This window comes from Sinocyclocheilus rhinocerous, unplaced genomic scaffold, assembly GCF_001515625.1.
Source record: "Sinocyclocheilus rhinocerous isolate Xijiao unplaced genomic scaffold, SAMN03320098_v1.1 scaffold1327, whole genome shotgun sequence".
NCBI lineage: Eukaryota > Metazoa > Chordata > Actinopteri > Cypriniformes > Cyprinidae > Sinocyclocheilus > Sinocyclocheilus rhinocerous.
The window spans coordinates 330,872-345,495 of record NW_015660879.1 but is presented as its reverse complement, the minus strand read 5'-3'; the positions used below and the strand labels follow the sequence as shown (position 1 = coordinate 345,495).

The window sequence follows — 14,624 nt, the reverse complement described above, 5'->3', positions numbered from 1 at the left end:
TAAAAACGTTATATACTACATCTGAACGCACCTACAAGGAAGGTAATTTATTTACCTTGATAATTAGTTGATAACCCATCATATTCAGATTATTAAAGCTCCATTTTTTACAATGCATTCTCAATCAGTAGAGCAAAGTGTTGAAATAATGGGTTTGATTCCAGGGGCAGTTCTACGCTCATGTTTATTCAACATGTGCTAGCATGTTCCTCTCTTTAAAAAGTCAACCTGTTCTGTGAGTTAGTGGAGAACAGCAGCTAGAGGCTAATTTAGTGACATTAGAGTTAGTTAAGCTGATGGAAGATCACCTGTTGTTAGCACCACTACGACTGCAATCACAAGACTCCAATACACCCCAGATGCAGACGACATGACCACAAACATTTATTTCGTCTAATATAGGTGACCTTAACTTACTCACCAGTCGATGTTTATCAGCCTTTTGGCGGCATTCCGGCCGTGTGTCAGAAAAAAAGGTTCCAACTCCCAACATGAAAAATGACACGATGAATAATGTTAGTTTGCTGTTAACAAGTGAAAACATCTTAAAATATCGCAGTTTTGCATAAAACAGAAATAATATACTAACCTTTTGTCGAGTTAACGGTGCATTTCTCTTTTGTCCTTTTACAGCCACTTCCACCAAACAGTCAAAAAAGAACTCCCTTGCCATTGGTCAGTTTTTCGCGGGCAAGTTCACTACTGTAAATTGATTTACAGTAGTGAGGAAATACAGTAGTGAGGAAATACAGTAGTAACCGTATATTTTCCCATAATCCTTTGCTGTTTACAGTAAAATACTGTATACACATTTTACAGTATCTTACTGTACATATTACAGTAAAATACTGTTAAAATTACAAAAATCGGTTACAGTGCAGCGTTGCAAATAAATGAGTAGATATGGCCATGGAAAATATGTATTGCAAAATCATTGCTTTTGCGCTTTCATTTATATTTTGCAATTCTTTATTTTTGTTTGCAAAACTTATTTTCTTCTTACAATACTTCATTTTCTTTTGCAATTCTTTATTTTTATTTGCAAAAAGCACATTTATTTTTTCTCAATACTTTCAATTTGCGTTTGCAATACTTTATTCTTTTGCATATATATGTGGCATTATAAAAATCACTTTGTGATTTTGCATGGACATCATGAGATGTAGTAAAGCATGGCTTGGGGAAGTGTATTCTGGTTTCACAAATAGATCTATTAAAAACTTGGAAATGTCATCTAAATGCTGAGTTAGTAACAGGTTGCTGTTTCCTGATATATATGTCAAGTTCTTTGGAAAGTAGTACTATGACTCATTAAGTCTTAAAGGTCTTAAAAAGTCCTAAAAAAAAAAATGTCATCATATATGTCAAGTTCTTTGGAAAGTAGTACTATGACTCATTAAGTCTTAAAGGTCTTAAAAAGTCCTAAAAAAAAAAAATGTCATCATTTACTCACCACCCTCATGTCAACTTTTTTGGAAAACCAAAAAGCTACTTTGAGATACTTTGAGCTACTTTGATATACAGGTGCATCTCAATAATGTGAAGGTAAACTGCTGGGAAATAAATCGCATGTTTATTTTAGATTTAAAAAGTGTTCTGTGCTCGTCAGTGCAGCCAAAGACCGAACAGTTATCATGTTTTGCTCAAACTTTCGCCATGGCATTAGAACTGGTACACCGTTGTGTAAACACAATGACGGCGCCGTGGGTGGAAACTTACAGATTAAGGGGCGGTAATATTATAATAAGATCCCGTTGCCACGTCACCAAGGGAGCGAAATCAGACGTGCTCATTTTCTCAGACGCTTGCAGAAAAAGTCTTACCAAAACAAAGTTACTGGGTTAATCTTTTTCACGTTTCCTTGGTTGGTAGATGCATTGGAGACCTGATTATAGCACTTAAAGCCTGGAATAGTCAGATTTTCATGATATGTCACCTTTAATAGTTCGGTTGATACGGTTTGATTTTGATGCCATAATGTCAGACTACATCTGAGGCTGTATATCTGCAAAGCTTTGACATATTGACAGCAAACTTTGTGTGCGCTATTGTCACCTCACACTGAACACACCACATCGATTTGATAACAGCGCCACCTATTGGTCAAAAGTGATAAGCCATTAAATCATATTACTAGTGGTTGTATTTATGATTTTTCAGAAATTTTGGCTAAAATCATCTTAAAATGGCTTTAGTTACTCATTACTACAGTTGGTCTGATGCTTGCTTCTGTAGTGCTTGGCCCCTTAATTGCTGCTTGCAGCTATATTATTTTTCAATTTTTCATTGTCCAAACAAGTCAATGCTGTTTTATACTCAGATGACATTCATTGTATGGACAAAAACACTTGAAACATTCTTCAAATTTGGAAAAAAAAATTAATTCTGGTTGTTTTTCTAATAAAATTGCAATTTAAAATGCTTTTGTTTTAAATCCAGATTTTTTTGTGCTTGTAGGACAAATTTGTGTGTGATTATACATCAGTATAGTACAATATGACATCAATTTGGGTAAATAATAATAATAATAAATTAAAATATTTAACAAAATAAGAAATATTCGTAATATTTCACTGTAAAATAGTGGTCAAGAAAAAAATTTATAAATTTTACTTCACAGTTCAACTGTAAAATTACATTACAAATAATCATGGCTGTCTTCATTTTTTTTGTGTTCCACCAATAAAAGAAAGCCATGCAGTTTTGGAATGACATTAGGGTGAGTAAATGATGACATTTTTGGGTGAACTATTCCTTTTAAATGTCACAACAGTGTCTTCCTGATTGTGGCTCAATAGGTTTAAGTCAGTGCCCGCTGATTCATTTCGTAAATTAGCTGTTCTGGTGAAACCACATCTTCAAAGTCTTTTTGATAGTCATTTGCTGTGAGTTATCATTTTATTGAGTCATTTCCTTGTCTCTTTTCATCATCCCTTCTCCCTCTGTTCTCTCATACCGTCTTCAGGCGGCCACATTCACACGCATAAATAAAAGACAACGCTAATGTTTGCCTTCCAGTGGGTTTCTCTCCCTGTCCTCTCACTAGGTGTTCCCGCTTTGGCTTGTGTTCCTTTCTAATGCAGACCAGACAGGCCTGGCTGGTGTGTGTGCTGATAGATTATTGGGTCTAATGTGGCTCAGAGTGTGTCAGCAACGACTTTCCCACGTTGCACAAAGGGGCCTCCTACGAGTCGGGGCCGCAGCCACTCTGCCTGCACCTGTAACCAGAAAATCGACCGCCCCAACATCCTGGCCGGGTCCCATGTTGCACTTGGCATTTCCTCCAAGCGTCTGGGACCATGCTTGACATGCAAGGGCAGGCTCCGCCTCCCTCAGAGGGGCTGTGGTCAGCCGAGCGCAGAACCCCTTGGAATTCTGGGAGAGAAATGCTGAATCACTGTTGGAGCAGACAGGAGACATGCAGTATGCTGGCGCAGAGATGTGGCTCCGAACACACATGTGCTGGAATGATTTTACTATCATTAAAAAAACTATAGACAAAACCTCCCACTCAGTTAGTGCAATCAAGAAAGGAATTACCATAAAAAGCCAGTAGACACATTTATGATGCTGAACTGAAACAACAACAACGCAAGCACACGCTAAATAATCATAACTTAACATACGTTTTTATTATTTTATTTTTATTTTATTTATGAAAATATAAGTATTAGATGAAAAATGAAAATGTATCTAATTTAACTAATTGCTTTTGGTATTTTTATCTATATACAGTGTCTGAGACCACATTGAGACCACTATTTAAAACCTGAAAATGTTTAGTATCTTAAGTTATTTAAAACAAAGAAAGTTACCTGATGAAGAAATATTTCTAATCAATATTGTTTAAGAATATAATGTAAAAGTACACGTTCTACTGCAGATTTGTAATTTGCAAATTTTTTTTATTTCTTAAAATGTAAATATTAGATGAAAAATGAAAATTTGAAATGTTGCCTTGCTAAATGAAATAAAATTTTTAAATTGAAGTATTAAAGTTACTAAAACAAAAAATGAAATAAAATAAAATTAATACTAAATAGAAATATAAAAAAAAAAACAGGAACTAATAAAAAAGCACATAACAAAATTACTAAAACATAAACTAAAATTGAAATTAAAACTGAAAGTATAGAAATTAAATCCAATTTAAAATATTAATAAATGCTAAAATAATAAAACAACACTGAAATATAAAATCAAAATCAACCCTATGATTAACTCATGCTTTTAATTGTAATTAATTTTAAAAGCCCGGGAGATACATTTATGGTGCAGAACTGAAACAACAACAACACCACAAGTACATATAAAATTATCATATTTAGTTATAATTATCATATATAACATATTTTAAGTTTAAGTACAATTTGTTTAAATAACGTTTAACATAATTTTACCGTAAATGTTTTATTATTTTATTTCATTTTATTATTTTCTTTCTCCATGTTTAACACATGCTTTTATTTATTGGAATTTCAAAATACGATTTGAAATATAAGGTTTGTGCTGAACCAATTATTGCAAGAATTAAGGAGACATAACACACACAGTTTCACCCAATCTCATGTTAATCTTGGGTACCTATAGAGTAGTACTGCATCCTTCATACAAACTGCATCCACTGTTTACATAACGTTGGGTTCTTTAGGAAGTTGAACAAAGTTATCTTTCCCTTACAACGAAAAACACACTTCTTTGGAGACATTCTTCCCGAGCAAGTCACGTGCAGCGCTGCCGGATGAAGCGCGTTGATGGGCACGCTCTTGCTCTTGCTCTGGTTGATGTGTGCGCGGGCGCGCTCTTCCGGGAGAAATGCCCATATAAGGAGTTCCACCCTCGTTTACGTCATGAAGAGCCACGATCGAAAAAAAAAACTCTCCGAAACTTGTACGCACCCGGAGGTACGATTTTTAGCACAGAAATACTCCATACGTCCAAATTGTTTTTTGAAATTTTGTACATGCTTAGCATGAGAATCCAACTCTTTAACAGTGTAAACAACTCTGAATGCATGAAACAGCATTGTACCCCCCTTTAAATACAGATATATTTACTGTTTTTGAGACCCACATTGCTGATTTATATGGTTGTACTAGTTACTCAGTCGTTGTGGAATTATTATGATACAATTTTATTGGGCAGGAATATAGTTCTGCATTTCATTATCAGGCATGTAACACTATCTTTTCTTCTTTCCTGGTGGCTTTGGCATGGGCTTTGACTTCAACATTTCCCAGATGGCTTCAATTGGTATCAAATCTAATATCACGAGCCCTACAATGAAATGGAAGTTCTCTATTAGCTGAAACTAAGTAACTGGAACATTTATGGAAAAGTATATGTAGATCAAATGACCCTTAGTTCAGTATAATTCAGTACACTGCACATGTCTGTTTCAGTTTTAGACTTTTCTCTGTTCAAGTTTAAACAATCATGAAAGCGTTTAGGATAGTCAGTGGCCAATGATGCTGTATTCTGCCTGCAAGGTTTCATCTCAAATTAACTATATTCTGCTGAAATAAAACTTAGGCCTCTTTCAACTTAGGGCTGAATGATTTTGGAAAATAATTTAATTGCGATTTCTTTTTACCAATATTGCGATTGCGATTTAATATGCAATTATAATTTTTTTTTTTTTACGATGAAATTAGGTGATGCATGAATTGATATGAATGACATTTTTATTTAACAACTACAATCACAGTATATTGACTGATTTCTTGAACTTCCAACCTTGTAAGCATGTAGGCTAATAATTATTATGACAACATAAAGCACTGACAAATAAGTAATATATATATATTACGTTCATTTCTTGTTTATTTTTCTTTTGTTTATTGTTTATACAGATTTGACAGTAAAGCACTAAGCTTGAGTTAAGATGCATACAAAATTTACATTTATTAACAACAGTAATAGGTGCAAAATCTTATTTTTATATAGAAAATTTATATATTCCACTCTTATTAAATGTACCATTATTCTTCTAGTATATGGAACTGTCCAACTTCAGTGATTATGTGTGATTTAGTAGCAAATAGAAAAGTTTGTTTTTCAAGGCACTTTGCGACTTTTCTTACTTCAAGGGATCATATGATGTTGCTAAAGAAATGTTACGCCCCTATCATATTGTGATGATGCCCTGTCAGGCCGGGGAGATGATTCAAAAACATGAAAGCCCATTATAAACGAGGCATTCATTGCATCCAGTGGGGACATAATTATGGATTATAATGACTTCTACTGTCTTTTTAGATCAGAAATTGAAATCGCATCATATGACCCCTTTCATACACAAAAAAAGTGTAACATTCTGACAAAATCTGATTTCTTGATGATTTGATATTTTATAATAGTGATTTTATAATTTCAAAATATAGAGAAAAAGTAGAAATGGATGACTAATAAGCCAACAAGTGCCCCTCTGCTGCCGTCTACTGGTTATAATTGTGATTTGATGTATTTTTTTTCATTTTACATAAGTATTTGTTTACCACAAAGTATAATTTTGGTCATCCCATTAAAAATAACTTTAAAACTGGATCATTTTAGAGCTTTAAAGTGCTGGAAGTAGATAATAATAAACTGATAAACGGTCCGCGCTGCAAAGCTGAAAGCGCGGTTAAGTTTAGCTTTCATTTCATTTGCTGTTTGATGTTTCCCAAGTGCAACAGAAATAGCAGCGCTTATAAATTGGACAACGTGGTGGTCGCGCCAGTGCGACCACTCACAAAAATTAGTCGCACCGGCAGAAAAAATGGTCGCAGTCTGGAGCCCTGTATATATATATATATATATATATATTACCTTATTATATATCATCTTAAGGTCGAAGTCTTCAGTAATGAAATGCACCGTAATACTGTTACTCCGCATGTAGTGTGCCAGGGTTGCCGGTTTTCACAACAAAACCCACCCAATTGCTGCTTAAAACTAGCCCAAAACTAGCCCAATCGCGTTTCGAGGGGGGTCCACCGGTAAAAATAGCATTCCGGGGGGGTAAAATACACGTTTTTTGGAGGGGTTCCCCTGGTAAGATTTGCACTCCAGGGACTAAATATCACGTTTTTGTTTATCCCATTGTTTGATGCAACTGCATGCCGTATTTTTATATGAAAATAAACCAGCTGAAAACACTCTAACTGGAAAAACCTTTAGTGCTTTTCTATAGTATTAAGCCTCAAATTATAACTATACATTATTACATTTTTAACTATACATCGGATTGGTTTCTTCTTTAAATTATAAATATGAAATGGTATTATAGTGTTATACTAAAACTAAAATTAAAACAATGGAAAAACCCTTAAGATAACATGTAGAAAGAAAAAAAAGCATCTTAAGCACACAGAATAACATAAGTGGACTTTGAACGATTAATTGCCGCTTTGAATGATTACGTAATTGTGGCATCCATAATTGTAATCGCGATTAGAAATTCGATTAATTGTGCAGCCCTACTTTGATGTCATACACCGATCGATCTTCAAGTCGAGCACATCTCTTTACTCTCACGTGACAGAGTGTATCTCTGAATCACATTTTTGAATCGCATTTTTTTCATATCGTGATATTATCGCTAATGCAATTAATCGTTCAGCCCTATTTCAACTGGTACATTTTATGTTCATAACCCATTTTACATTTGTAATGGGATGTACGCAACTGTTCAAAAGTTTGCTTTTTTAAATATATTTAGTATTTTTATTCAGCAAATTAAATAAAAAATTAAATAAAATTAATTAATTTTAAAAATAAAATTAATTTTTAAAAATTTATTAATCAAATAAATGCTGTTCTTTTGAACTTTCATCAAAAATTCCTGAAAAACTTCAGTTTCCACAAAAATATCAAGCAGCTTTTTTCAGCATTGATAATAAGAAATACTATCAAATAAGAAATGTTTCTTAATCACAAAATCAGTATATTATAATTATTTCTGATGGATCATGTGACACTGACACTGAAAACAGCTTTGCATCACAGGAATAAATTACATTTTAAAACATAAATGCAGCCTTGGTGAGCATAACTGATTTCTTTCAGAAAAATAAAAAAATCTTACCGACCCCGAACTTTTTGGTAGTGTATTTCTGATGGATAAAATCAAGTCATGCCCCACATTTTTCTATTGAATAACCTGTTTCACTTGGAAATACATCAAATTACGGAAGTAAAAGGGGTTGTGAACAGTTGACTTGAACAAAATGTACCAAAATGTTCCAGCATCTGATTCTAAGCATTTCTAAGCGTCCAACACATTTTGACCTTGTTCATGAATGTTGCTGATGTATTTTTAATCCCCTAGTTGCTGATAAGAGCTAAAACCGTGAGAGCCTGATGATTTTGGAGAGCAGCAGCTACTTTTTAAGCACAGTTCGGTCCCTAGATGCTGCAGAGGAGTGTGAATGGGTTCTCCCCGACGAGGGAAGGGGAAGAGCTGATGCTGGGTCAGTCAGTACCGTTCCTCATAAAGGCCTTAAAGTGCAAACAGACCCTTAAATCTGCCCACTGAACAGCGGCCTGACAGCCCTGCATGGGTGAGCCAAAGTTAAGATAAAGAAAGCTGGATATATGTGAAGCCGCTTTTGTTCTGGGCTCCTTCGCTTGGAGCCAATTGGAGTCATTATTTCACCAACTCATTGTTATGTCATTGACCCCATGGAAGAAGGGCCCTTTAATTTCACCATTTATTACTCTACCAATATTGTTCGGGTTCCGCCTCAGAAATAAATCTGTCTTTTCTCTAGTTGTTTTAAAGCTTTGTACACCACTCCCATCAGCCTTTGTGTCTTTAGACACTTACTTCATTGGAGCTCAGTGACAGCGGAGTGAAGGGGCTACATAATAATGTACGATACAGCTGCATCCATAGTAAGAATGGGTCTCGATGCTCAACTAGCTGTCCGAAAACCGACTAGTCAGTTAGTGAGGTTGACTCACTTATCTATAGTTTAGATTTGTTTAGTAGCTGTGCTTTACTTGGAATGCAAACAGTTTAGATGAACTTCCTTTAAAGCACTGTCACTACAGTCATACACTTTCAGACGGATGCATCACATCTCATGCTGTTTTTATTTATTTATTTTTGAGTATTGAGTATGTATTGGTCGGTATTGTGAATGCTCACTTACCCTACTTTTACATTTAGATTGCCTCTGCTGTCATCAATTGCTCACTTAAAGTTACATTTTAAAACACTTTTTTATTAATTAATTTAATAACACTGTTAAATGTTATCTTTAGCAAATCACAAAATAAATGTCAATTTTTCATACTGAATATGCATTTTTACATACTCTTCAAACTTATAAAGATCAGTTTTCTCATTTAGCTAATTGATTTATATGTATCCATATACAGAGTCTGAGACCACATTTAAAGTTATTTTTTAAACCTGGAAATTAACAAATGTTTAGGATTCTGAATTATTTAAAACAGAAAAGTTAGCTGAAGAAATATGTCTAATAAATATTGTTTAAGAATAAAATATGAAAGTTTCTAACACAAATTCATCATTTGCAACAGATTTTAGATTTAGTTTTTTTTTTTGTAAATGTATTAAAAAAAAATTTTTTATTAAATACTAAAAGTAGAAACATGGTGCCTAAATTCACTTTAATTCACTTCACTTTTTGAAACATTTAAAATAATTTATTTGACTTTTTACTCTTTTTTTTAATATTATTTATTTAGACAAAATAGAATGAAATTTAATATTCATAGAATTTTAAATTTTTTGTGCCATTTATTGGTCATTGGCAATAACATGAATTTTAATTATTTTGATAATTATTAGTTTATCGTATCTGCTGTAATTTTAATATTACTTTAATATTATAATAAAAATATTAATATAATATTTTAATATTATAAATACATTTAATATTATAATATAATATTATTTTAATAAATAAGATATAATTTTAATATTAAATATATGGTATGCACCATATATTTAACTTGATAAACAAATCCTTATATTTATTTTGTTGCTTCCCTATCATCACAAGTCATGTTTTTCCCTGTCATTCCTTCCTTCCAATTAGCAGCCGGCATGTTCAGTTCATCTCCTGGTTGCTTTTTTAGTGTCTGTTGTTTCCATTCTAGAGTTTGTGCAGTGATAAAACTGCCAAGTTTCGATAAGATAATCCTCTTATAAATCAAAGGGCTTTTTTTCCCTTTTACCTGCCTTTTTCTCTTTCACTCAACCTTTCCTTCTCTGTCTCTTGGCCCTCTCCCAAACCTAGGTACCATTACCCAGTGCCTAAGGTATTTTATGTGCAGCTGACAGTGGGGAACAACGAGTTTATCGGAGAGGGGCGGACTCGCCAAGCTGCCCGACACAATGCGGCCATGAAAGCCCTTCAAGCCCTGAAGAACGAACCCATTCCAGAGAGACCACCTCAGGTAACCTTCACAACTGTCCCACCTAACAGAACACACACTACACAGCCATGCAATCAAACCTTCTTTTAATTTCATTATTTCATAATACTTCAATTCAGCAAGGATGCATTAAAATGATCAAAAGTGATAGTAAAGACATTTTATAATGTTACAAAAAAAATGCAGCTTTTTCTTTCTATTCATCCTGAATACTGAAAAAATGTATTCTCACAAAAATATTCAGCAGCACAACTGTTTTCAACATTCATAATAATAAATAAGATATGTTTCTTAACCATCAAATCTAAAACTGCCAAGTTTCGATAAGATAATCCTCTTATAAATCAAAGGGCTTTTTTTCCCTTTTACCTGCCTTTTTCTCTTTCACTCAACCTTTCCTTCTCTGTCTCTTGGCCCTCTCCCAAACCTAGGTACCATTACCCAGTGCCTAAGGTATTTTATGTGCAACTGACAGTGGGGAACAACGAGTTTATCGGAGAGGGGCGGACTCGCCAAGCTGCCCGACACAGTGCGGCCATGAAAGCCCTTCAGGCCCTGAAGAACGAACCCATTCCAGAGAGACCACCTCAGGTAACCTTCACAACTGTCCCACCTAACAGAACACACACTACACAGCCATGCAATCAAACCTTCTTTTAATTTCATTATTTCATAATACTTCAATTCAGCAAGGATGCATTAAAATGATCAAAAGTGATAGTAAAGACATTTTATAATGTTACAAAAAAAATGCAGCTTTTTCTTTCTATTCATCCTGAATACTGAAAAAATGTATTCTCACAAAAATATTCAGCAGCACAACTGTTTTCAACATTCATAATAATAAATAAGATATGTTTCTTAACCATCAAATCAGCATATTAGAATGATTTCTGAAGGGTCATGTGACTGAAGTCTGGAGTAATGGCTGCTTAATATTCAACTTGCCATTACAGGATTAAATTACAGTTAAAAATATATTAAAATAAAAAAAACTCTTATTTTAATTTGTAATACTATATAATAATATAATTGTTTTTACTGTATTTTTTAAATTAAATGCAGCCTTGGTGAGAATAAACTTTCTTAATAATAATAAAATCTTAATAACTTTTGAACAGTAGTGTGCATACTTATAATAATTGAAAAGAAAAAGCCCATAAAGATCCATTATCTTGTTTAACTAATTGTGTTTGGTATATTTTTCCATATATAGAGTCTGAGACCATTTTAACACCTGGAAAGTGAAAGTTTTAAGATTTTGAATTATTCAGAAAAAAAAGGAAGCCAAAGAAGAAATATTTTTTATAAATATTCTGTTTAAGAATTTCTATTTAAAAAAAAAAATTTGTAATGGATATTATTATAAAATAAATTTTTTAATTTTAATCACTAAAGGTCTCGGACATTTTATGTGTCAGTTTCCTGTTTTCAGTCTAAGCACCTGAAAGCCTATCATGCTCTGCATATTCATAACCTGATGTCAGGTAAAAGTGATATTTAATCTGACGATCCAAGTCACGATATTTAAGAAGACACAACTGTCCTGTTTCCTCATCATCTGTCAATGTTCACAACATCTTCTCAGAGCTTTAGTTTCTGTCAGAGCTGTGTTTGCACGTAGCTACGGGCCATCCTTCAAAATACTAATTTCTCCCACCGGAAATCATATTACATTGTGCCCCAAATGCCTGGCATCGACCAAGGTTATTTAAACTGCAGCGGCGCCTCTCCTGTTTAGTCATGTCCCCCTTCTGTCTCCATAATGAGGGCTTTGTCAGACGCTTCTTCCGTGTATTGCTTTACAAATTGATACACACCATACCTGTGCACACCTCAGGGCAAAACCGTGTTCGTCTGCATGTCTCCCCACTCCTGTACCATATCTCAAACCTCGAGGATGAGTTTCATGCTCACACACACACACAATGGGTTTCATTCACACGTATTTGTGTGCACATCTTTACTAGCGTTACTTTTTTAAATCAATAATTATATGTACTTGATCCCTCATTTAGAAGTATACAGATTTATGGTGTATTCACCCCGAGAAAGTCTGCTAGTTCACTTGCTTTGGTCCAGACCAAGTGCAATGTTGATTTTTTTTGTTTGTTGCGGTTCGCTTTCACACTGCCCTTTTTGCAAGTGAACGAGAAATTGTAAACAAAACTAGGGGTGCTCCGATCACGATGCCTTTCCTTTTGCATTTAAATCTTTATTGCAAGCAATCCTGCGGTCCATAAGGTACTTTGTTTTCCTACCTCTACGAATGCCTTATATATATTATCTTAAGGTCGAAGTCTTCAGTAATGAAATGCACCGTAACACTGTACTGCAATTGTAAACAAAACTAGGGGTGCTCCGATCAGGATTTTTGAGGCAGATCACCGATTGCCGATCATAGAAGCCGTATCTGCCGATACCGATCACCGATACCGATCTTTTAAAGCCTTCTTTTTATCATTTATAACTATTTATAATGATACTCCAATCAGGATTTTTAGACATTTATTCAGGGCCTGAATTTCATTTTTGAAAATGGGGGGAATTCCCCTCTTAGGTGTCTCTTGTGAGAGGGGAAGAAGCACGGACTGTGCTTTCACACAGGAGTCCGCTACTGATCCGTGGCTGTTTACCACAAACAACATTTATCCATTATTTTGATTTCAAATCCAAACATTGTAACTGAAAAGGCTTTTTCAGCATTGCAATTCTTTTTTTACACCAAAAATAGACTCGGTGCAGAAACGATCTCTGCAGTGCTGCAGACGCACCGCTCCTGAACGCACTGACGGACAGCAACCGTGTGCAGTGTGAACGCTTTATTAATCTGTTAACATGAGCGCGGAAAAAATACGCACCACGTATGCACTCCAAACGGAGTAATTTGAACCTGCCATTATGTGTGTGCAGTCTTCAGGAGAGCGCGCGAGCGCTGACTGGTTAAACACAGAAGAATTAAAAAGTAATGCAATATATAAACTTTAGTGACGATGTGACACTGCCTCGATTGTGCAAGTGACAATTCCTGTGTCAACTGTGCAGCGTGCAGCTCTCTTATAGTCAGACGCGATGTGTGGTGATTTGAAGCCATTTGCGTATTTTGAGAGAGAAAGAGAGAGAGCGCGCACGGTGATTCACTCACGCTTTTTGTGAAATTACGCCTCGCACAAGGTTTTCAAATGACTTTATAAGTTATTTAATGAAGAAATATGAAGGTGAGTACCTCACCTTCAGCATTATAATTATTTCACCTGCGCCGGACAGAGACTGAGACGGTGCCGCTGTATGTCATGCCAAACCTCTCACAGCAGTCGCGTCATCAGCTTGAGATCGTTTTTTTTTAGATCTGCCTTTTTAGAGACCGCCGATCAAACATCCCAACGTGATTATCGGCCGATAGTGATCGGTAGCCGATCAATCGGAGCACCCCTAAACAAAACCATACGTGTGCTAAGGTCATCCATTCATTGGACAGAAATTCTCAAGCAGAGAAAAACATGAAGTGCAAAAACAGGCTATATCATGGAGATCATTCATAGTGCTATTTTTATTCTTTTAGCTACTGATTTGGTGTTATCAGATACTAACGCAATATGAACAAACTTATGAGCATCATATGAGACGTCATACGGTGCTGTAATTACGACTTGCAGAAAATAAAATAGATATAAAATACTTAAAGCATATCACAATGTTAGTTTAAACATTTAACCTTGATAAATGTGCGCTATTAAGCACATATCCAATCATTTGTGCGGAGAGTGGAAGCTGAAGCGCGGTTCAGGACATCAGTGAAAACAAATTAAAATACGCCGTAATTTTTTCTCATAAAGGTAAGAATAATACATTGTTCGGAACTGTAAAGGGTCTACTTTTATTTGTGTGCACTCACAATATCAAGGAAACACTGTGCTTTTGTAAAATAAAGAAAACAAATAGGGTGCGCTTTCTGCCGTCTCGGTCTTGAACAGGAGGAGAAAAATGAACCGAAACTCAGCAAATATTTTCCTTACAGACATGATGAATATATCTATAGAAAGCTTTAAATGACTACAAAATGAAATAATTTAAATCCAAAACAAAAACTCTTTCATTATGTAATCCGTAAAGATGCATTTCTTTCTAAAGGTGCATCCAATGAGGAGATGGCGAGTCAGGATTGTCATCATCTTTGCGATAAGGACTCAGAAAACATTAATTTATTAATAAATAATTCAAATATCTCCTTA

The 14,624-nt window shown here is 34.7% G+C and overlaps 1 protein-coding gene across 1 annotated transcript in view; it reads left to right on the top strand.

Moving 5' to 3' along the window:
- The window catches only part of LOC107725690 (double-stranded RNA-binding protein Staufen homolog 2-like), a 141,436-nt gene that overhangs the window by 32,656 nt on the left and 94,156 nt on the right, over positions 1-14,624 (top strand). The window contains exon 6 of the mRNA XM_016535062.1: positions 10,254-10,413. Within this exon, the coding sequence (XP_016390548.1) occupies positions 10,254-10,413 (160 nt within the window). The remainder of the gene's footprint in view (positions 1-10,253; positions 10,414-14,624) is intronic.